The sequence below is a fragment of the Mytilus californianus genome, unplaced genomic scaffold, assembly GCF_021869535.1.
Source record: "Mytilus californianus isolate M0D057914Y unplaced genomic scaffold, xbMytCali1.0.p SCAF_1, whole genome shotgun sequence".
Lineage (NCBI taxonomy): Eukaryota > Metazoa > Mollusca > Bivalvia > Mytilida > Mytilidae > Mytilus > Mytilus californianus.
In genome coordinates, this window is record NW_026262581.1 from 107171673 (window position 1) to 107196277 (window position 24605).

The following is a 24605-nucleotide window of genomic DNA, read 5'->3' on the forward strand; positions in this document are numbered from 1 at the left end:
TACTAACTGGACTACCTTTTTAATCTGAAGTATTCATTTATTCATACTTATGAAAAACAAATTATCCATACGGGATTGTATATTTATTTTAGTTATCGACTGGTTCCGTCCGAATTGACTATCGAATCCAGAAACCAGGCTATATTGTGCACATGGTATGGTATGCGACAACAACAAAACCAAAGATTGTAGATGCAAGGAACACAAAATTAAATGTATAAGATGCAAAAATCTTGAATTTTAGTATGCTCCTCATTTGTTGACCCCCCCCATTTCTCTTGATCGAAAATGGATAATTTTTATTTTTAAAGTGAATTTTTGGCAATATTATTGCATTTTGTAAAGTTGAATGTTCCAGCATAATTTGCCATAAACTGAAATGTAACATATATTAAGTGTAAAAGAAAAAAAAAAACCTTTTATTTAAATATTATACTATATTGATATTTTCTAACTACAGAACACTGGGGTTGAACGGACATATGGTCAGATCATGTTTTCGTAGGTCATATGAATTCGTACTATGCATGCTTTTTCAATGGAAATTGTGACGTCACAATGCATTCTTAATAGCACGAAAACCCATGAGGATAAGCATCGTCAGTAGGCCAGTGATTTGAAATGAATATCTTTTGAGAGTCATAGGGTATAAATAGTCCTAATACATGAAATTATGACGTCTTGAAAGGCTATTTTATTTTATAGCAGCGAATAATTGTAGATACTAGGAAGGAGTGACAGCAAAAAAAATTAAGATAGCCTTTCAAGACATCATAATTATTTGGACTATGGTATGACCAGCAGGTCATTAGGGATGACTATGACATGCAAGGAACTGACCAGAGGGTTTCAAAGTGAAAGACCTACAAATGTAGGGTTTGTCAGGTAGTTGACATGTGAGCTGCTCAAATGCCAGGATGGTATGCAGCATGAAAAAAGAAAAGGGGTTCAAGAGTTGTTTCAATGGACATGCAATTTCATATAAAAGTAGTCTAACTGGTTGAGTTAGGAAAGATCTTCTTTGGCTCAGTCGGTTAGAGTGCTGCCTTTAGATCCAAAGATTCAGGGGTCGAATCTTGATGGTACCATCCATTTTTATTTTCACAATAATTCTAAATTCAAAGAATTAGCTGCAGAACTGTAACTCATGGGCCTTGGGATATTTACTGAGTTTCAAAACGAAAGATTGATCTGTCATGTCTCAGTCTGTGGAGAAATTCCAAAATGATAGAATTGATTTGTCATGTCTGTGTAGAAATATCTGTTTTTAATGTTCAGTATTTTAAGTTTGTTGATTCTAACCAAATTCAGTTTCTGTAAATTATCTTAAACTTTAGAAAGTGCATATTTACTGTCATTTAGCTTTTTTGACATTTTGATATTTAAAACAAAGTTTATTCATGCATTTGTATACCATGTATATGTTGTGTACAAGTTATCATTTTGTATAAATTATAATTTGTACAAAAAAATTGTACAAATTATAATTTGTATTTTGACTTTGTACAAATTGTAATTTGTACAAAAAGTGCTTGTACAATAATTTTAAGTATGGATTTTGTTTTAAAATACCAATGATACACGATATAGAGTTTGTATTCAATGACCACAAACTAAATCTTATTTACAAAAAAAAAATTAAAAAAATACCAAGATGGAGACAGGAAATGTACATGCATGTCAGTTAATTCTGCTAGCAAAATAGAAATTGGCCCAAGTGACAATTCTGATAGAAAAATAAAAATTGGTTCCACCGACAATTCTGATAGTATAATAGAAATTAGCCGAGTGACAATTCTGATAGTATAATAGAAAATTGCCCGAGTGACAATCAGGATGACACTGACGTTGAAACACCTTGATCATACGTGTCAGGAAGCGTGCTCTATCTGGCAAACTGATCCAACCCGAATATCTAAACAAGAAAAGGAAACGTTTATCATCAGGGGCCTGTTTATAGAAACTGTCCTAAGGTCTGTCCTAAGAATTTTTTGGGACTGAAATTAGGGTAAGTAAGGACCAAATTACGACATGTCTCAGCATGCACATCGAAGCTATCTTAGGATTACGTTTTATATAAGAATTGAACAAACTAATTGTAAATAGTTAAAATTAAATATTTAATTGGTAAAGTCATTACATGTATATGCTTTGGGTGAGCTGATTTTGACGTGTCATGGTTTCATACTTAAAAGTTCAAAGGCAAATCTTGTGCATCTTTCATATAAATACGGAGTTCATCAACTATTTTATTACTGCCAAAAAAAAATATATACTTGTGAATATGAGCAAGAGAGGAAATCCGCATTTTACTGATGCAGAACTACAGACTCTTCTGAACGAAGTGGAAAAGAGTAAAACTCTGCATTTTAGTAAACTATCAAATGTTGCAACTAATGGTATTGAAAAGAGAGATAGGGATTCAATATGCATTAAAGTAAATGAAACCAACACAGGCCATATTTATTAATAAAATAACCATCCTAAATATATCCTAAAGTTAGGACCATCTTAAGAACATCTTAAGACACCTAAATTAGTATCCTAAAGTTGGGACAATTCCTAGGATTATCGTAAGTTGCGACATGTTTGATAAACCCAGTTAGGACTAAGATATGTCTCAAGTTGGTCTTAGGACACGTCCTAATCCTAAGACTGCTTCGATAAACAGGCCCCAGAACTTGCTGTGGGGGATAATGTCATTATACCAATTCCTCAGTATGATCGTGCCCCAATTGATAGTCGAAATATCGTAGGTCTATTGGAACAGTTGTAGGAATTTTAGCATGATATTGGTCGAGAAATCAAATTGAAGCTGTTAAAGACACATCTTTTTCGCAGTAACAGTCCCTGAGCTTCAACTTTCTCTACGTGAAACAGTTATCAAGCTTTCAGAAACTGGTGGTCAGGGGTTTATTTCATGTAAATGTAAAAGGGGTGCAGCACATGTTAATGTAAAAAGCAAAAGATATTGTGCAATTCTCGATGCCATAATTCACTCACATGCTCAAACAAATGAGACATAACTATTTTTTGTATTTTGTAAATAAGGTTAATTGTGTGGTCATTGAATAAAAAAAATATAATGTGTATCCTTGTTTTTTTATAACAAAATCAATACTATTAATTATTGTACAAGTTATAAATGAATTTTAGTCAGAAATTACAATTTGTACAAAGTCAAAATACAAATTATAATTTGTACAATTTTTTTGTACATGTTATAATTTGTACAAAATGATAACTTGTACACAACATATACACTAAAACTTAACAAAATAGAACAGTATACCCAAAGTGCTTATGATAAACATATTTTTGAAATCTTGTATTGAATAGAATGTATCTTTTTATTTTTAATCACAGAAAAAATTTTGCACAATATATACAATATTAAAAATATTGTAAATGCAGAGGTGAATGCAGTGTTTTTATTTGAATGAAAAATTTGACACTGAGAATAAGTCAAAATTTGGATATATTATTATAACTGTTAGTTTTTCTAAGAAAGCAGGTCATTCCAGCAGAATACAACAGATGGCACTCTGATACTTACCACAGCAAGAAGAAAAAGATAATTAATTGAAATTAGATAATGAATTTACAATCTTCTGTAAAAAGTTTTTGTTAACAGTCCTAACTGCCCTTACCCATGGGCTGCTATTATTTCAATAATGTAAAATTTGAAGAACAAAATAATTAAGAAATTTTGAGAAATCCTGTTATGAGCCAATTTTTCCCATACTTTGGTTAATGATACATTCATCTTCCTTTTCAAGAATTATGGTTGGTTACCTATATACATGTAGTAACCAGAGTAGTAGCTGTCAGTTGGGATATCTGTGATATGACACTAAATTATCTAATTCTAATTATTTACTTTGTAGAAGAGTTTGCTTAATTGTAGAGAGAATTATCTGAAGTAAGGAGTTGAAATATAGAGTGAAGTTACTTAGACGGTAGAGTTGTGTAGACCATATTATTTACATAGATATACAATGTAACTTATATTGGGAGATGAGAGGAAAAACTTTTTGAGGCAAATTGATCATTGTTTGGAAAATTAGCAGGAAAATATTTATTAAATCTCTTTGCTAAGCATTATGGTTTCTGGAACAAGTGACAGCCATGTAAAAAAATCATCAAGGAGGAAGTTATTGGACATATCAACTACAGAAACAGAAAAAGATAAACTTTCAGCAAAAAACACAAAGAAACAGCAAAGAATTGTTCAATCTAAAAGTCCTTCAAAACAGGGAGTAAAAAACAATTCAGTTAAAAATAGGAAGATTTCATTAGAACATGAGAGACATAGTAAAAAAAGGTCAAATCGTTCAAAATCTCCTACAACTTCAAGTGGTTCTGATTCATCTTTAGACGCTTCCAAACATTGGTTAGAACATGACATTTCTGATTCTGATCAAAGTGTAGAGAGAGAAATTCACAGTATAGCTGAACAGCATGCAAAATCCAGTATGGATGAAATGTCAGATTTTAGTATAGCTTCACCAAAGAAAAAAAGAAAGTTAAGAATAATTGAAGCAAAGACAACAGCAGACAGTTCAGATGAAAATTCTGGTGATGAAGAACCACTGATGTCTCAATCAATATTTAGTACTTCTACATCTGGTAGTCAGTTAAAAGGGTCTTCAAGGGTTCATAAGAAGAAGAGAAAATCTCACACAATTGGGAACATAGAAAGTGATCAGGAAGATATGACAAACCAAACGGAGCAAAATTTAAAACTGAGGTAATACATGCCTTTATTCTTTCATAAAAATAAAGATGCCAGAGGAGAAGATATGATTTTTGGCCAATTATTCCCTAAAATAAAATATTTTTAAAACTGGGGCAAAAATATTATCAATTAATAAGTTTTCTTCTTGGGTTATTTTTAAAAGTTAATGAAAAAAAATCTTTAGAAAGGGAAATAACTCAAAACAGGGATTTTAAAAGTTTTGAAGATTGTCTTATGCAGGTTTTCATATATATTTTGTAGATACAACATACCAGAAGGATATGAACCATCTAAACTTACTGAATCCAATACAGATATGTGTAAAGAAGATCTCAGACACAAGGACCTATGGCTTATTAAGGCACCTGTAAATGTATGTCCTGAAATTGTAGTTATATTTGTTTGCATATGAAGGTTAATACTACCTTAAAATCAAGTAATAAGTTCATTGGAAAATACAAGTTACATATTTTTTCTTAATCTTTTGTAAGATCAGTTTTGTAAGATCAAATGAAAATAACAACCAAATAACAACCAAACAATTTATAATTGTATGATTTATGGAGCTGTTTAGACCCCAGCAGGGTTTAATAATTTTACACATTTAACACCAATTGGTCAACCAATCAAGTGATTAAATAATCAGTAGGCATGTATTATTATGTTATAATAGAACAATATTTTTGATACAGTCAACAATTAAAGTAGACTCTAAAGTAAAACCTTAATATTTTGTATATGTATTGAAGAAAAACTGATTATTTAGTATTTAAGTGCAAGTTTATTGAAGAATCAGACAATGATACAAACATTGACTGTAAACTAAAACATATTTACAATGAATTGAATTCTTTGTGTAGTACCATATACTATACAAAAATATTATTTGCTTTCATTTCTCATGTGGTCAGAATGGATATAAAATGTCAATTGATATATAAGAGTAATAACTAAAGAATCATTATGTAGAACAATTGTCTCAAGTTATCAAGCAAGACTTTCTACGTTTATTTTAAATTGCAAAGAAAAAATGTTCAAATTTCCAATCTTGTGTTAGGCAATTTTTTGTCATGTTTTAAGAATTAATGGACAATTGGACATTTATATTTTCAGTTTGATATTCAAAATCTGAATGGGATGGCAATAGATTTAAATGGATGTACAGAGTTCAGTTCTAAAGATGTAAGTATCAGTAGTCTCACATTCAAAAGAAATGGTGAATATCTACAGGAAAAACATGTAAAATATACAAAGGCACAGTTTTTTGTGATTACATCTACACCTATTAAAACCTATATGCAATGAAACTATACTTGTACCAAGACTGACTTCTCTGGTGAAGGGTATTTGCCCATGAACAGTTCTAACAAACATAAACATTTTTGATAAAAAAAAAAATATCATTAACTACAATTCTGTACATAACTATATCCCCCAATTTGGCCCCAAATATTATAAATTTTGACCCATTTCGAATACTATTACAAAAAAATGCATGGGATCATTCTACAAAGTCTGACCTGGCTGCTGTGGATGCTTTTGCCTATCAAGTTGTGGAATTTTACTGTTCTAATGATCCCTAATAGTAAGATGCTTAAAGAAGAAAATCTGTTTTTATACGACCGCAAGAAAATTTTGTGGTCGTATATTGGTATCACGTTGTCGTCGTCGTCCGCAGACAGTTGGTTTCCGGACAATAACTTTAGTATAAGTAAAAAGAAATCTATGAAATTTAAACACAAGGTTTATAACCACAAAAGGAAGATTGGGATTGATATTGGGGGTTATGGTCCTAACAGTTTAGGAAAAAGGGGCCAAAAAGAGGCCCAAAAAGGCATTTTTCTATTTTCCAGACAATAACTTGTGTTTAAGTGTATGGATCTCTCTGAAATTATACCACAAGTTTCCATACCACAAAGGGATGGATAGGATTGGCTTTGGGGGTTATGGCTCAAACCATTTAGGAATTAGGGGCAAAAAAGGGGAAAAAACAAGGGTTTCCTGGTTAATGGACAATTTAAAAGCAGTGTAAGGGAGGTAATCCAAAAACAAAATTGTTCAATGTTGTACAATGTTGGATTACCTCCCTTACACTGCTTTTAAATTATCTATTTAAGACTTTTATGATGTATTTAAATGGGTAGTTATGGTTGCAAACTCCATTGGAAATTTGAATTGAGATTATGACCATATCTTGAGGGAAAGAATGTTGTTTTTTTAGCTCACCTGGCCCGAAGGGCCAAGTGAGCTTTTCTCGTCACTTGGCGTCCGTCGTCCGTCGTCGGCGTTAACTTTTTACATTTTGAACTTCTTCTAGAGAACCACTGAATGGAATGAAACCAAACATGGCATGAATGTTCCTTATGAGGTGCTGACCAAGTGTTGTTACTTTGTAGCGGATCCATCATCCAAGATGGCCGCCAGCGGGGGACTTAGTTTAACATAGGACCCTATGGAAAATACATACAAATGTCTTCTTTTAGAGAACCACTGAATGGAATGAAACCAAACATGGCATGAATGTTTCTTATGAGGTGCTGACCGAGTGTTGTTACTTTGAAGCCGATCCATAATCCAAGATGGCCGCCAGCTGGGGACTTAGTTTAACATGGGACCCTATGGGAAATACATACAAATGTCTTCTTTTAGAGAACCACTGAATGGAATGAAACCAAACATGGCATGAATGTTTCTTATGAGGTGCTGACCGAGTGTTGTTACTTTGAAGCCGATCCATAATCCAAGATGGCCGCCAGCTGGGGACTTAGTTTAACATGGGACCCTATGGGAAATACATACAAATGTCTTCTTTTAGAGAACCACTGAATGGAATGAAACCAAACATGGCATGAATGTTTCTTATGAGGTGCTGACCGAGTGTTGTTACTTTGAAGCCGATCCATAATCCAAGATGGCCGCCAGCTGGGGACTTAGTTTAACATGGGACCCTATGGGAAATACATACAAATGTCTTCTTTTAGAGAACCGCTGAATGGAATGAAACCAAACATGGCATGAATGTTCCTTATGAGGTGCTGACCAAGTGTTGTTACTATGAAGCTGATCCATAATCCAAGATGGCCGCCAGCAGGGGACTTAGTTTAACATTGGACCCTATAGGAAATACATACAAATGTCTTCTTTTAGAGAACCACTGAATGGAATGAAACCAAACATGGCATGAATGTTCCTTATAAGGTGCTGACCAAGTGTTGTTACTTTGAGGCAATCCATAATCCAAGATGGCCGCCTGCAGGGGACTTAGTTTAACATGGGACCCTATGAGAAATACATACAAATGTCTTCTTTTAGAGAACCACTGAATGGAATGAAACCAAACATGGCATGAATGTTCCTTATGAGGTGTTGACCGAGTGTTGTTACTTTGAAGCCGATCCCTAATCCAAGATGGCCGCCAGCGGGGGACTTAGTTTAACATGGGACCCTATGGGAAATACATACAAACGTCTTCTTTTAGAGAACTACTGAATGGAATGAAACCAAACATGGTATGAATGTTCCTTATGAGGTGCTGACCAAGTGTTGTTACTTTGAAGCTGATCCATCATCCAAGATGGCAGCCAGCGGGGGACTTAGTTTAACATAGGACCCTATGGGAAATACATAAAAATGTCTTCTTTTAGAGAACCACTAAATGCAATGAAACCAAACATGGCATGAATGTTCCTTATGAGGTGCTGACCAAGTGTTGTTACTATGAAGCAGATCCATAATCTAAGATGGCCGCCAGCGGAGGACTTAGTTAAACATAAGACCCTATGAGAAATATGTACAAATGTTTTCTTTTAGAGAACCATTGAATGGAATGAAACCAAACATGGCATGCATGTTCCTTTTGAGGTGCTGACCAAGTGTTGTTACTTTGAAGCTGATCCTTCATCCATTATGGCTGCCAGATGGGGGCAATGTTTAACAAAGGACCCTATGGACAATACATACAAATGACTTCTTTTAGAGAACCACATACTGAATGGATTGAAAACAAACATGGCATGAATGTTCCTTATGAGATGCTGACTAAGTTTTGTTACTTTGAAGCTGATTCATCATCCATGATGGCCGCCAATGGGGGGACTTCCTTTAACATAAGACCCTATGGGAAATACATACAAATGCTTCTTCTAGAGGTGCACTGAATGGAATGAAACCAAAACATGGCATAAATGTTTCTTATGAGGTGCTGATTAAGTGTTGCTACTTTGTTGCTGATTTACTGTTCAAGATGGCCACCAGGATTTTTTATTAAATTACAGGACCAATATTAAACCAAATTTGGCCTCACTCATTATTAGGGTATCTGTTATGATTTTAATCTATTTTTACATGATTTCCAAAACCAAAGTAGAATCAGGTGAGCGACACAGGCTCTTGAGAGCCTCTAGTTTGGAAAATTCGCACAGGCACAGTGTATTGCACAAAAGCAAAAAATTGAATATAAATTCAAATCATATAACCAATTCTAAGTTCTTTGACTACAGTCATTCTGTGTCAGAAACCAATTATGTGTCAAATATTTAATTACAATCCAAATTCAGACCTCTATCAAGCGCGATATTGTGTCCATTTTTGTCCCAACTGTTCAGGGTTGGGCCTCTGCGGTCGTATCCAGCTGCATCCGGCGAGGCAATTTATTTAGTGAAAGTTTTAGTATAAATGTAATTCAAAGTAATTATTTCCATTTAAGTTTGACATAAGATAATTGATAATGTGGATTCATTATTATTCGTTGGATACCAATTTTTTTTAGATTTTGTGTGTATAGGTAAATCACAAATTTAAATGTTCAACGCTGTATAAATTTTCTATAGGTTTGTATACACACTTATAGCCAAAACCATGAAATCATAATTTTACCTCAATCCATTGAAATTAGTATCCACGAAAATAAACGAATCCACAGTACTATACTGTTTAGAAAATCACATTTGACTTTGGTGTAAGTCAAGTTAATCTCCATTTTTAATCTTCTAACGTCCAACACCAAAATCAGTTGTAATATCTCAAAATCATGAAAATGTTATGTATTGATCAACAGTGGCGGATCCAGGGGGGGTTCCAGGGGTTGGAACCCCCCTTTTTTTTTGACGATCAATGCATTTGAATGGGGACATATAGTTGGACCCCCCCCCCCCTCTTTATCCTGGGTAAGGAACCCCCCCCCCCCCCTTCTTTAAATGGCTGGATCCGCCCCTGATCAGATGTATGGTCAAAAGAGACCAGCTGATGATTTATCGATACCATTACATTAGATAATACCTGAGCATATTTTCATCATGACAAGTTTACTGGTAGAGAGTACAGAATTTTTTGTTTTGATCTGTCAGTTTTGGACAAAAAAGGTTTCATTTAATATTACCCCATTCATCCATTATATCACTTGATATAAATATAAAAGAATTATCTATAGGTTGTAAAAAACAAGTTTATAAAGGTATTCTTTTCATATTTTTTTCCAGGATGAATTGTATGAAGTGGATGTAACAGAAGATACTACAAATGAGGTAATTATAGTACAAAGTTTTTATTGAGCAGCATTTTTGTCGAGCCTTTGACTTTTGTCGAAAAAGCGAGACATAGCGATCCTACATTCCGTCGTCGTCGTCGGCGGCGTCCACAAATATTCACTCTGTGGTTAAAGTTTTTGAAATTTTAATAACTTTCTTAAACTACCCTGGATTTCTACCAAACTTGGACAGAAGCTTGTTTATGATCATAAGATAATATTCAAAAGTAAATTTTGTAAAAAAAAAAATTCCATTTTTTCCGTATTTTACTTATAAATGGACTTAGTTTTTCTGCCAGGAAACATTACATTCACTCTGTGGTTAAAGTTTTTGAAATTTTAATTACTTTCTTAAACTATCCTGGATTTGTACCAAACTTGGAAAGAAGCTTGTTTGTGATCATAAGATAGTATCCAGAAGTAAATTTTGTAAAAAAAAAATTCTATTTTTTCCGTATTTTACTTGTAAATGGACTTAGTTTTTCTGCCAGGAAACATTACATTCACTCTGTGGTTAAAGTTTTTGAAATTTTAATAACTTTCTTAAACTATCCTGGATTTGTACCAAACTTGGAAAGAAGCTTGTTTGTGATCATAAGATAGTATCCAGAAGTAAATTTTGTAAAAAAAAAATTCTATTTTTTCCGTATTTTACTTGTAAATGGACTTAGTTTTTCTGCCAGGAAACATTACATTCACTCTGTGGTTAAAGTTTTTGAAATTTTAATAACTTTCTTAAACTATCCTGGATTTGTACCAAACTTGGAAAGAAGCTTGTTTGTGATCATAAGATAGTATCCAGAAGTAAATTTTGTAAACAAAAATTCAATTTTTTTTTGTATTTTACTTATAAATGGACTTAGTTTTTTCTGCCAGTTAACATTACATTCACTCTGTAGTTAAAGTTTTTAAAATTTTAACAACTTTCTTAAACTATCCTGGATTTGTACCAAACTTGGACAGAAGCTTGTTTATGATTAAAAGCTAGTATCTAAAAGGAAATTTTGTTAAAATTTTGTTCCATTTTTTCCGTATTTTACTTATAAATGGACTTAGTTTTTCTTCCAGTTAACATTACATAACAGTCTGCAGTTTAAGTTTTTATTTTAAAACATTTATTAGATTCATAAACTATCCTGGATTTTTACCAAACTTGGACAGAAGCTACTTACAATCAAAAGATAGTATAGAGAGGAATATTTTTATTAATTTTTTTCCTCATTTTTGTTGAGCCCGTGATTAACAGCAGAAGTAGGCGAGACACTGGGTTCCGCGGAACCCTTACGAATTTTTATTTTAGCCTGCCTTTGGTAGTAGAGGGGTATAATATTTTTCTGTCCGTGCCTCTGTCCAAGCGTCTGTCTGTCCTAAAATCAGGGAACATTTTTAGTTTAAGGTAGTTTATCAGGACATTGTGGTCATTTGAAACTTAGTACACATGTTTATAATGACATGAACTATTAAAACTATATGCCAAATTAGAGTTTTTACCAAAATTTTGAAGTTAACTGAACATAGAAATGTGATTGTGTAAGCAGGGCATTGTGTCCTATGGACAGAAATTCTTATTCTGTTAATGATATTGATGTTTTTGAAGTATTCTTAAACTAAACATCCTTTAAATGTTCGCAGGATAGTCTTTCAGTTGGCTGTATTTGTTTCAGGGCTCCAAAGTTTCTGCATTTGATTTAAAACTGCAAAAAGCCTCATTTTATGATTTTGTCATCAATATTTAAATATGAGCTACAGCTTTATCCAAAAAGATATTTTGCTACATCTGTGTTAATGTGGCTAAACTATCTTTTGGGGTTGGACTGTGTGTCAACACATAATGTGTCATTTTAGGTAAGGTATGGATGAGCCGCTGGAATAGCTCACTATTTTCAAGCTTCATGTTTTTGATAAGGTCTAAAAATTAAGATGAAATATATGAAAAGGTTGTTGATTGAATCATAAGTATTTGAAATTAATCAGATGTCAATATTTTTCACAGATGAGATTAAAACCTCTGTCGTAAATGCATCATCTATTTGTCAAATCAAATTATCTCTCCATGAAATATTGTATAGGTACATTTTTTGAAGAAAATATGGTAGGGTATACATGTATATTTTTGTTATTCAAAATGAAAAGGGTATTTGATGTCCCAGCCACTCACCCCTACCACAAAAGGATTGAAATGCCCCTGTTTTAACTTTTAAATAGTTTATATCAGATTGCAACCTTACTGGGGTATATGGTGAGATATTATGAGAGAAAAATCTCTATTGATTTTGAGGTCACTACATCTAAAGTCAAGGTCACAGTTACTAATGATAAACAGAAATTTGTGAGGAAAAGTTGTTTACTAGTTTTAAATCAAATACTATATATATATATATATGGGATTGCAACCTTATTTGGTCATATTATAAGTTGTATAGTTTGCTACTGACCCCCTATGGATCCATAGAGGGTTAGTAAAATACATAGGGGGTGAGGCCGAAGGCAGTTGGTGACATCCTTTATTAATTTTATTGTTCGACCTCACCCCTTATGTAATTTTTTAACCCTCTATGGATCCGTAGGGGGTCAGTAATGAACCATACAACAAATTTATCGCACACAGGACTTTTCCTGCCTAGTTTTGTGTAAAAATAAACAATGAAATACAATAATATTAATAGATGACGTCACTGTTAATAATAGACATAACGTCATGATACCCCTATGGAATCTATTTACCCCCTACAGATTCATAGGGGTCACCACGTGACAGCATGAAACCAATCACAACATCGCTAGTTTGGCCAAGGTGCGATAAGACAACATATAATGAGTGGAAGATCTATTTTGATTTTGAGGTCACTATGTCCAAGATCAAGGTCATAGTTACTATAGTAGACTTAAATTTATGAAGAAAAATTATATCTGGAAGGTAAGGTCAAAATGATTTTTATCAGACTGCAACGTTACTTGGGTATATGGTCAAACATAATGAGGAGAGGAAGATCCCAATTGATTTTGAGGTCATATTTTTAAAGATAGACTATAATTTGTGTAAGAAAGACTTCTTATTGGTTTGCAATCTTGTTTTGATATGTGAGAGTCAGATCCCTATTGATTTTGAAGTCTAGGTCTAAGGTCAAGGTCATATTTACTGAAAATAGATATTGTAAGACAATATTACTTTCTGAAAACATAGTAGAAAAGAATCATACCTAAAATTAAACAGAAAAAAAATGTGCCAATAGTGCATTACAAGCTCCCCCCCCTTTATATGGGGGTATGGAATATTTGAGTTTTTGTCGAGCCTGCGACTTTTGTCGCAGAAAGCTCGACATAGGGATGGAGATCCGGCGGCGGCGGCATTAGCTAACTTCTTAAAAGCTTTATATTTTAGAAGGTGGAAGACCTGGATGCTTCATACTTTGTATATGGATGCCTCATGTTACGAAGTTTCCATCAGTCCCATGTCCAATGTCCTTGACCTCATTTTCATGGTTCAGTGACTACTTGAAAAAAAAGTTAACATTTTTTGTAATGTTAAATTCTCTCTTATTATAAGTAGTAGGATAACTATATTTGGTATGTGCGTACCTTGCAAGGTCCTCATGTCCGTCAGACAGTTTTCACTTGAACTCAACCTCATTTCAAGGATCAGTGAACAAGGTTAAGTTTTGGTGGTCAAGTCCATATCTCAGATACTATAAGCAATAGGTCAAGTATATTCGGTGTATGGAAGGACTTTAAGGTGTACATGTCCAACTGGCAGGTGTCATCTGACCTTGCCCTCATTTTCATGGTTCAGTGGTTATAGTTAAGTTTTTGTGTTTTGGTCTGTTTTTTTTATACTGTATGCAATAGGTCTACTATATTTGGTGTATGGAATGATTGTAAGGTGTACATATCTAGCTGGCAGGTGTCATTTGGCCTTGACCTCATTTTCATGGTTCAGTGGTCAAAGTTAAGATTTTGAGTTTTGGTATTTTTTTCTAATACTATATGCAATAGGTCAACTATATTTGGTGTATGGAAATATTTTATGATCTATATGTCAGTCGCGCAGGTTTTATTTGACCTTGACCTCATTTTCACAGTTCATTGCTCAGTGTTAAGTTTTTGTGTTTTGGTCTGTTTTTCTTAAACTATAAGCAATAGGTCAACTATATTTGTTGTATGGAAGAATTGTTAGCTGTACATGCCTGTCTGGCATTGTTCATCTGACCTTGACCTCATTTTCATGGTTCATTGGTCAATGTTTAATTTTCTTGGTTAATGTTAAGTTTATGTGACAGTTGTAATAATTTTTATATTTAGGACTATCAACATAATATCAGTGATTAGTAAAGAAGGCGAGACATTTCAGCGTGTGCACTCTTGTTTTACTGAAGGTTCTTTATTGTTAATTCCAGATGTCAACATTTGCTCCCATTTTACCAAGCAGAGAAAAGTCGTCTTTTGTATTAGGTATGTAGATTGTTGTGTAATTAGAAATTAGGAATTAACGTTTTTATTTGTTTGATTTCTGATTTTGAAATATTTGTACAGTGAAACCTGGGAAAACCAAACCCTGATAAAACCGAATTACAGTTTAACCGAACAATTTTCAAAGTCCAATGGAATATCCCTATCAATTAACGCTAATCTAACCTGAAAAATCTGCACCCTGCCAACACTGAATCCCGCACGCTTTTTTAAGGCACGTTAGTGAAAGTGTATACAAAAATCACCTGTCAAAATTGATCAATAGCAATAAAAACAAAAGGTATTTTCAATGATTTGCATGAGTTATTAAACAAACACAGGCTGACAGAGGATCCCCGAGGGTATTTGAAGTTTAATGAACTGGTGAATTGTTTTTATACGACCGCAAAAATTAAAAATTTTTTGGTCGTATATTGGTATGACTGACGTTGGCGTCGTCGTCGTCGTTTTCGTCGTCCGGCGTCGTCCGAAGACACATTGGTTTTCGCACTCTAACTTTAGTTTAAGTGAATGGATCTCCATGAAATTTTGCCATAAGGTTCAATACCACGAAAGGAAGGTTGGGATTGATTTTGGGGGTTATGGTACCAACAGTTAAGGAATTACGGGCCAAAAAGGGGCCAAAAATAAGCAGTTTTGTAACTTCCAGACAATAACTTGTGTGTAAGTGTATGGATCTCTCTGACATTGTACCACAAGGTTCCATATCACAAAGGGAAGGCTGTAATTGATTTTGGGGGTAATTGCCTCAAAATTTGAGGAATTAGGGGCCAAAAAAGGGGCAAAAAACAAGCATTTTTCTAGTTTCATGACAATAACTTGTGTGTAAGTGTTTGGATATTTCTGAAATTGTACTACAAGGTTCCATATCACAAAGGGAAAGCTGGAATTGAGTTTGGGGGTAATTGCAGAAACGTTTAGGAATTTGGGGCCTAAAGGGGCCAAAAATAAGCATTTTTCTAGTTTACAGACAATAACTTGTGTTCAAGTGTATGGATCTCTCTGAAATTGTACTGCAAGGTACCATACCACAAAGGGAAGGCTGGGATTGAGTTTGGGGGTGATGAATCATAAGGGGGTTCAAAAAATTTGGGGGGGGGTTCTTTTTTTTTCTTTTTTTCCTTTTTTTTTTCTTTTAAAATTTTCCATTTTAAGTTGGTTATTTCTGATTTATATTTAAAAGCAAATAATAATGATATGGTAGGAGATACACACCAAACAGGATGTGTAAATTATTATATAATAAGTATTGTGCAATAGCAAGAAATCTTCAATTGCACAGTATTGCGCAATAGCAAGAAATCTTCAATTGCACAGTATTGCGCAATAGCAAGAAATCTTCAATTGCACAGTATTGGGCAATAGCAAGAAATATCCAATAGCACAATATTGCGCAATAGCAAGACATTGTCAATTGTACAGTATTGCGCAATAGCAAGAAATATTCAATTGCACAGTATTGTGCAAAAGAAGATACTTCGTATAAATTGCTTATTTCTTGATCAATTTCAATGGGGTTTTATTCTTGAATTCTTGGGGTTCTTTAATATGCTGAATCTAACCGTGTATTAAGTTTTTGGATTTTGGGCCCCGTTTTTAAATTGGTCCACATTGAGGTCCAAAGGGTCCAAAATTTAGCTTTGTTTGATTTCATCAAAAATTGAATTATTGGGGTTCTTTGATATGCCGAATCTAACCGTGTATTTAGATTCTTAATTTTTGGTTCCGTTTTCAAATTGGTCTACATTAAGGTCGAAAGGGTCCAAAATTAAACTTAGTTTTTAACAAAAATTGAATTTTTAGGGTTCTTTGATATGCTGAATCTAAACATGTATTTAGATTTTTGATTATGGGCCCAGTTTTCAAGTTGGTCCAAATCGGGGTCCAAAATTAAACTTTGTTTGATTTCAACAAAAATTGAATATATGGGGTTCTTTGATATGCTGAATCTAACCATTTATTTAGATTTTTGATTTTTGGGCCCCGTTATCAACTTTGTCCACATTGAGGTCAAAAGGGTCCAAAATTAAACTTTGTTTGATTTCATCAAAAATTGAATTCTTGGGGTTCTTTGATATGATGAATCTAACCATGTATTTAGATTTTGGATATTGGACCATAATAGGTGAATGTCCAATTTAAAATTTTTAAGTTCTTAGACCACATTCATTCTGTGTCAGAAACCTATGCTGTGTCAAATATTTAATCACAATCCAAATTCAGAGCTGTATCAAGCTTGAATGTTGTGTCCATACTTGCCCCAACTGTTCAGGGTTCGACCTCTGCGGTCGTATCAAGCTGCGCCCTGCAGAGCATTTTATTATAAACTAATGAGCTTGTTTGTGTACCTGTAAACAGTGTTAAAATCATTGTAAAAGTATCGGTTAGTCTATAAAAACGTATTCTATGAAATTTACAGCAAGGGGCTTGCAAACGCAAAATTGATCAAAACGATAAACCTCGCCCATCGCCAAAAGGGGCAAGAAAGGACCTATCCCTTGAATACAAATTGGAATTATTTAAATGCACGTGATTCAAATATTCACTGCCACAAATTGACAACTGCCATTTCGTAACTGTACTGTGTAAATAAATTAACGTTCTTCCATTCACTGATAATGGATTGACAAGTCGTGGAATGAAACAAAATAAACGACTTTTGAATAATGTTTTCGTGATGCAGGTTTTCCTTTAGAGGCCCTATCAAATGCATATGATTCTGAAGACCCGGATGTTGACGTTCTGTAAGCTATTTAGTTAAGATAAAGTTAGAGAACTACAGATAATTGAAACAGACGATGTTGATCTCGAGTCAACTACCGAATCGTCATTTGACAGTGATTAGAAATCTGAATTGGTCGGTGAATTTACGGATGACAACATCATTATGAAAAGCAAACTGGCTACACATCAGATAACATTGAACGAAATTTCTCCTTACAATGAGGAGCGTGATTGACAAATTGGCATTTTATTGTAAAAATATGTAACTATGTCTTTCTTCATCTATTTGATATTTTCACTTTATTAACATTTACATCTAAATCAACTTGAAAATATATTCTTGTTTGTTGTGTCACCTGATGTTCCTCGTCAGTCAGTGTTAAAATAATTTGAAACTATTCACTTCCGTTTACGTCTACAATCCGAACACCTGTGAAAACCGAACAAAACATCAAGTCTCAAGGGTGTTCAGTTTTGACAGATTTCACTGTATTTGGAAAAAACTAAGAGTTTATACAATCATAAACCATAGTGTAGGCTCTCTGTTTGTTTTTCTCTAAAGCGTATTTAGATAATTTACATATAAGAAGTAACTGTGATGACATTGAATATCCCCTCTTTCCACATCTGATTTCAACAATAATTATTGCAGATATTTGTTTGAAAGAAAGAGAAATGTTGGTTATTTGTAATAAAGTTACATCGTTTTATATGTTATTCATAAAGATATTGAAGAAGATATTATAAATTGATCACTAAACACTGCAAGTTTGCATTTGAATCTCATATGAGACTCTTCTGTTTACCTGATAGAAGTTTTTGTCTCAATTGTCTGAGGAACTACAAATCAAGGCTTTCTGAAATTTGGTATCAAACTTCATTTAGGCATGCTATACTGTGTGATGCTTTTTCAAATTCATGACTCATCAACCTTCTGTTTGCTGAATGCTTATAGTGGGGTTATCACAGTTCAACCTGTTTATGGTGAACGCAATATAAAGGAAATTACTAACCAAAACGAATTCAGTTTATGAATGGAATTGATTGTTCATTCAGTGGCAAATAGTTTATGCATTCTCAAAAAGTTAATGGTTTATCAGTTTTAATGATCTGAAAATTTGGATGGAAATAGTTTTGATTGCCAATAGAAAAGGGATGAATCAGATAGGATAGGAAATTTAGCCTTACAGCAAGTTATTGTAGGTCATAGGAACCCCTTTCTTATGTTCTGCAGTATTTAAAGTTTTCAAAGCGTGTGCTATCCTGCCAACGCTTGCATTGGATTTAATATTCTGCATCAAACCAAATGTATATGGGGTATGTAAAAGAATGCTACCAATTCAAACTGAATCAAATCTTTGAAGAGATCTCCAGATGGTTTTCACAGACAATGAAGACTGAATAAAATCTTACAGGAATTTAAAAGTTAGTTTGCATATTATTTATTTCCTACAAATTATGTGAAGCTAATTAGAATTCCTTATTTGATTTCAACTGTATTTTTATAGGACCAAAGTTCAGAGGCCAGATACATGTGATGCAGTCTTTAGAGATTCCAGATCTACCTGCAATAAAGATTCCAGAACCAATAGCCCATAAAATACCTAAAGGTCTTATACCTAGATTTGAACCGTTTGGGTCAGGTAATTTTTCACAGTTATGAGTTATTGATATTGATTTGTAGGAGAAGGGGTCAAATACAGTTGAACTTCATTGTGTCGAACTTAGTTTTGTTTTCTGATTAGTAGGTCTATTTTGTCAGTCCCTCTCATTTGTTAAATGATGACTGTGATGATTCAAACTTGGTTGATTCTAAGTCTAAAACTTAATGTTTGTCCTCACGGAATATTTACTGTGTGACCATACTTATCTTTGTTAACATCCCATGTGTAATGTTTCTGCTGTGTCGTTTTTATACATCTTCAACCTTAACAATACAAGTTACAACTTACAAATGGGAAAACATTATGTAACTCATGACATTCTATGATTTAATCCCACGATAACTCAAATAATTTTGTTGGGTCCCTTTGCCTATTGAGGTTAGATTGTAAAAGTTCATAGTCTTAATTATTTATAAAATGTTCTGTAGGAAAAGGGAACATTAACCAAACAGATATTAAAAAAATGCCTTTTAGGTACTTAAATTTCTTAGAAATTTCTGAAAATAACCACTTGGCTAAATTTTCTTCCCATTTCCAAAGTCTGAAGATGATTAGTTTTTGATATTCATTATGGTAAATAAATGCTAGATCAATGTGGGAGAACATTGAGTGATAATCTAATGATCCAGGTAATTGATAAGGAAAGTTTTTCTAAACTAAATTTTCTGTAAAAATATTTTTATGATTTCAGGAGATCCAGTGAAGTTAGGAAAAAGAAAACATCATGACCATAAAGGAAATAAATCTAGTATGTTTTTTAATGACATCATTGTAGCTTAACTGACATTATTACTGAGGTAGAAGCTCAAATAGCATGAAGTGTTTTTTGGGGATTGAAGAAAGATTGTATTTATGTGGATACTTGATTTCATGGTTTTGCCAAAATTTGCATAGGAAATTTGTACTTAGTTGAACTTGTGGCTCACCTATCCCAAAGAAATCCACGAAAATTGGTACTCCATGAATAATAATGAATCCAAAATAAATGAAACAGTTTATTCAGACTTATCAAGTATCTTTTAATCTTGAGAAATAGCTCACTATGTAAATTGGCCAAAAACATTTACCATTGGACTTTAGTGTATCATACTGGTTTGTATATGCATATAGACTGATACAATACTTTGCATTTTTAACATTTTTTCTTTTCAGATTCATCATCAAAGTCACATAAAAAGAAACATCATCAGGATGAAGACTACTTAGGTAGGTAGTAGTTTTATGATCCTTTAGTCAGAATTTAACAAAGATTGAAAGACATAGGAATTAAATATTTTTCAATCAACTATTTCTAGTCATATGTGACAGTTTGAAGGTTTCTCGAAATTTCTTTTTTTCCTACAAAGTTTAGTTTTTGTGTTTGTAAATAATTCTGTCAGTCTTATAACTGTAAAGTTATCATTATTTTAAAATGATGTTTATTATGGTTTATTTGTTTTTATTGTAAAAATAAAATCTTATTGCTTAGAACTAATGACTGCAAACATTGAGGAAAAAACAGCAGATAACTGTTTGATAAAAACCCAGATAAACAAGATTATTTTTATTTAATATCAAAAGTGTAACAAATCATGAAGTAATAACAGAAAACCCATAACGTTTTCAACACAGATCCCTCAAGCTTTCTAAAATACTATGCATTTAAGATGTGTACAGACCTTGTGTACAAAGGTAGACAACTCTAATTCTTATAAAAAATAATATATTGTCATTTTGATCGAATATAATGATTATTTTGCAATGCAAATTTCAAAGTAATACAATTTAAAGGTTTTGAAGAAAAGTGAACTTTGTACTCATCCCATTTGGAATACATGATTTGACAAATTAAATAAATGATTCCCGTTTGCTGTAAACATGCATTGCTCAACATCCAACCTTTCCACACTGCTTTTAGACACTTTTTTGAATGCAGATTTAACATATATTTAAACTGCACATATTTTGTTATCCAAAGGATTTTTATACGACCGCAAAAAAAATTTTGTGGTCGTATATTGGTATGACGTTGGCGTCGTCGTCGTCCGAAGACACATTGGTTTTCGCACTCTAACTTTAGTTTAAGTGAATGGATCTCTATGAAATTTTACCATATGGTTCAATACCACAAAAGGAAGGTTGGGATTGATTTTGGGGGTTATGGTACCAACAGTAAAAGAATTAGGGGCCAAAAAGGGGCCAAAAATAAGCATTTTTGTAACTTCCAGACATAACTTGTGTGTTAGTGTATGGATCTCTCTGACATTGTACCACAAGGTTCCATATCACAAAAGGAATGCTGGGATTGATTTTGGGGGTAATTGCCTCAAAATTTTAGGAATTACAGGGGCCAAAAAAGGGGAAAAAAAAGCATTTTTCTAGTTTCATGACAATAACTTGTGTGTAAGTGTATGGATCTTTCTGAAATTGTACTACAAGGTTCCATATCACAAAGGGAAAGCTGGAATTGAGTTTAGGGGTAATTGCCGAAACGTTTAGGAATTGGGGGCCAAAAAGGGGCCAAAAATAAGCATTTTTCTAGTTTCCAGACAATAACTTGTGTTCAAGTGTATGGATCTCTCTGAAATTGTACTGCAAGGTACCATACCACAAAGGGAAGGCTGGGATTGATGATGGGGGTAATTGCCTCAATATTTTAGGAATTAGGGGCCAAAAAGGGACAAAAAAACAAGCATTTTTCTAGTTTCAGGACAATAACTTGTGTGTAAGTGTATGGATCTTTCTGAAATTGTACTACAAGGTTCCATATCACAAAGGGAAAGCTGGGTTTGAATTTGGGGGTAATTGCCCTAAACGTTTAGGAATTTGGGGCCAAAAAGGGGCCAAAAAACAAACATTTTTACAGTTTCCAGACAATAACTTGTGTTCAAGTGTATGGATCTCTCTGAAATTGTACTGCAAGGTACCATACCACAAAGGGAAGGCTGGGATTGAGTTTGGGTGTGATAAATCATAAGGGGGTTCAAAAAATTTTGGGGGGGGGGATTTTTTTTTTTTTCATTTTTTTTCTTTTTTTCCTATTTTTTCTTTTAAAATTTTCCATTTTAAGTTGGTTATTTCTGATTTATATTTAAAAGCAAATAATAATGATATGGTAGGAGATACACACCAAACAGGATGTGTAAATTATTATATAATAAGTATTGCGCAATAGCAAGAAATCTTCAACTGCACAGTATTGGGCAATAGCAAGAAATATCCAATAGCACAATATTGCACAATAGCAAGAAATTGTCAATTGTACAGTATTGCGCAATAGCAAGAAATATTTAATTGCACAGTATTGTGCAAATGAAGATACTTCGTATAAATTGCTTATTTCTTGACCAATTTCAATGGGGTTTTATTCTTGAATTCTTGGGGTTCTTTAATATGCTGAATCTAACCGTGTATTTAGTTTTTGGATTTTGGGCCCCGTTTTTAAATTGGTCCACATTGAGGTCCAAAGGGTCCAAAAGTAAACTTTGTTTGATTTTATCAAAAATTGAATTATTGGGGTTCTTTGATATGATGAATCTAATCGTGTATTTAGATTCTTAATTTTTGGTTCCGTTTTCAAATATTTGGTCTACATTAAGGTCCAAAGGGTCCAAAATTAAACTTAGATTGATTTTAACAAAAAATGAATTCTTAGGGTTCTTTGATATGCTGAATTTAAACATGTATTTAGATTTTTGATTATGGGCCCAGTTTTCAAGTTGGTCCAAATCAGGGTCCAAAATTAAACTTTGTTTGATTTCAACAAAAATTGAATATATGGGGTTCTTTGATATGCTGAATCTAACCATGTATTTAGATTTTTGATTTTTGGGCCCCATTATAAACTTTGTCCACATTGAGGTCGAAAGGGTCCAAAATTAAACTTTGTTTGATTTCATCAAAAATTGAATTCTTGGGGTTCTTTGATATGCTGAATCTAACCATGTATTTAGATTTTGGATATTGGACCATAATAAGTGAATGTCCAATTTAAAATTTTAAGTTCTTAGACCACATTCATTCTGTGTCAGAAACCTATGCTGTGTCAAATATTTAATCACAATCCAAATGCAAAGCTGTATCAAGCTTGAATGTTGTGTCCATACTTGCCCCAACTGTTCAGGGTTCGACCTCTGGGGTCGTATCAAGCTGCGCCCTGCGGAGCATTTTATTATGGTTTCATTTGATATATCAGATATAACCATTCCTTTATACTATCATTTAATTTGATGTTCTTTTGTGCCTGTTAGATACTGGTGTCATTAACATTGACTTTTCAAAATATAAACCAAAAGTTTTCCAATTAAGCTCTTTGAATCAAAGACCCATTTTTGTCGAGCCTGCAACATTTATGTCGCGAAAGCGAGACATAGCGATCCTAGATTCCGTCCGCAGCGTCAACATTTAGGTTCAGTCTGTGGTTAAAGTTTTTTAGACATCAATAACTTTGTCAAACCTTCATGGAATTTTATGAAATTTGGATAGAAGCTTGTTTATGACCAAAATACAGTATCCAAAGCAAAACTTTGAAAATATTTATTTTCATTTTTCTGTATTTTACTGATAAATGGACTTAGTTTATTTTACAATTACCAAGTAGATACAGTCTGGGGTTAAAGTTTGTTACACATCAAATACTTTGTGAAACCTTCATAGAATTTTATGAAACTTTGGTAGAAGCTTTATGATTAAGAGATAATATCTGAAGCAAACTATTGAAACTACATTTTTATTTTCAGTATTTTTTTGATAGATGGACTTTTTTATGACGGTTAACACTTACAGACAGTCTGGGATTCAATTATTTTGACATGATAAGTTTGTAAACCTTCATGGATTGATATGAAACTTGGACAGAAGCTAATCTTCAAGACCAAGGAATAGCATCTAAAGAAAACGTTTTAATTTTTTTTTACATTCTGTATTTTACTGATAAATGGACTCACTTTTTAAGTCAACATTACACTTTTACACTGACAGCAGCAATCGTAGATGAGACACAGGGTTCCATGGAACCCCTTACGAATTTTTAATTATTCTTTTAATTTCATGGACATTTCATCCAAAAAGTACAGCTATGAGCATACAATCAGTTAAGTTAAATTCCATGTTCTTCTTTTCTCAATGTCATGTACATCCTATTCATGAAATAATTATGTTTCCCTGTAGAAGAAGATTTCAACTTCCCTTTGAAAACTAATATGTATATCTGTGAATATAGAAATTCAAGGCAATTCTACAACATAATCTCTTTCAGATGGTGATCAGTTAGATAAGTCAGTTGAAAAGAAGTTGAAGAAGGAACTGAAAAAGAGGATTAAGAAAGAACTTGATTAAATGTTTATAAAAAACACATGGTAGATAGTTTGTAAAAAGAGCATTATGAAATATTGCTAAAAACATATGATAAAATATGAAGAAAAAAAAATAGATGGTAAAATTATTTAAAATTATAATATGATATTTTGTTAAATAAAAAGGTACCTTATTAAATGTTCAAAAAAGAAAA

General features: G+C 33.1%; 1 protein-coding gene across 2 annotated transcripts; it reads left to right on the forward strand.

Annotated features, from left to right (window-relative positions):
* Positions 1–107: 107 nt before the first annotated feature.
* On the forward strand, positions 108–24605 carry LOC127729171 (uncharacterized). 2 transcript variants are annotated; one of them, XM_052236857.1, is made up of 10 exons: positions 108–215; positions 3888–4750; positions 5000–5111; positions 5852–5920; positions 10216–10260; positions 14657–14711; positions 18962–19096; positions 19809–19865; positions 20270–20323; positions 24354–24605. In XM_052236857.1, the coding sequence occupies exons 2-10, from the start codon at positions 4104–4106 to the stop codon at positions 24431–24433; spliced, it is 1254 nt and encodes a 417-aa protein (XP_052092817.1). In that variant the 5' UTR covers positions 108–215; positions 3888–4103; the 3' UTR covers positions 24434–24605. The 2 variants fall into 2 exon arrangements, with proteins under 2 accessions (XP_052092817.1, XP_052092826.1); XM_052236866.1 differs by having other exon boundaries at positions 108–155.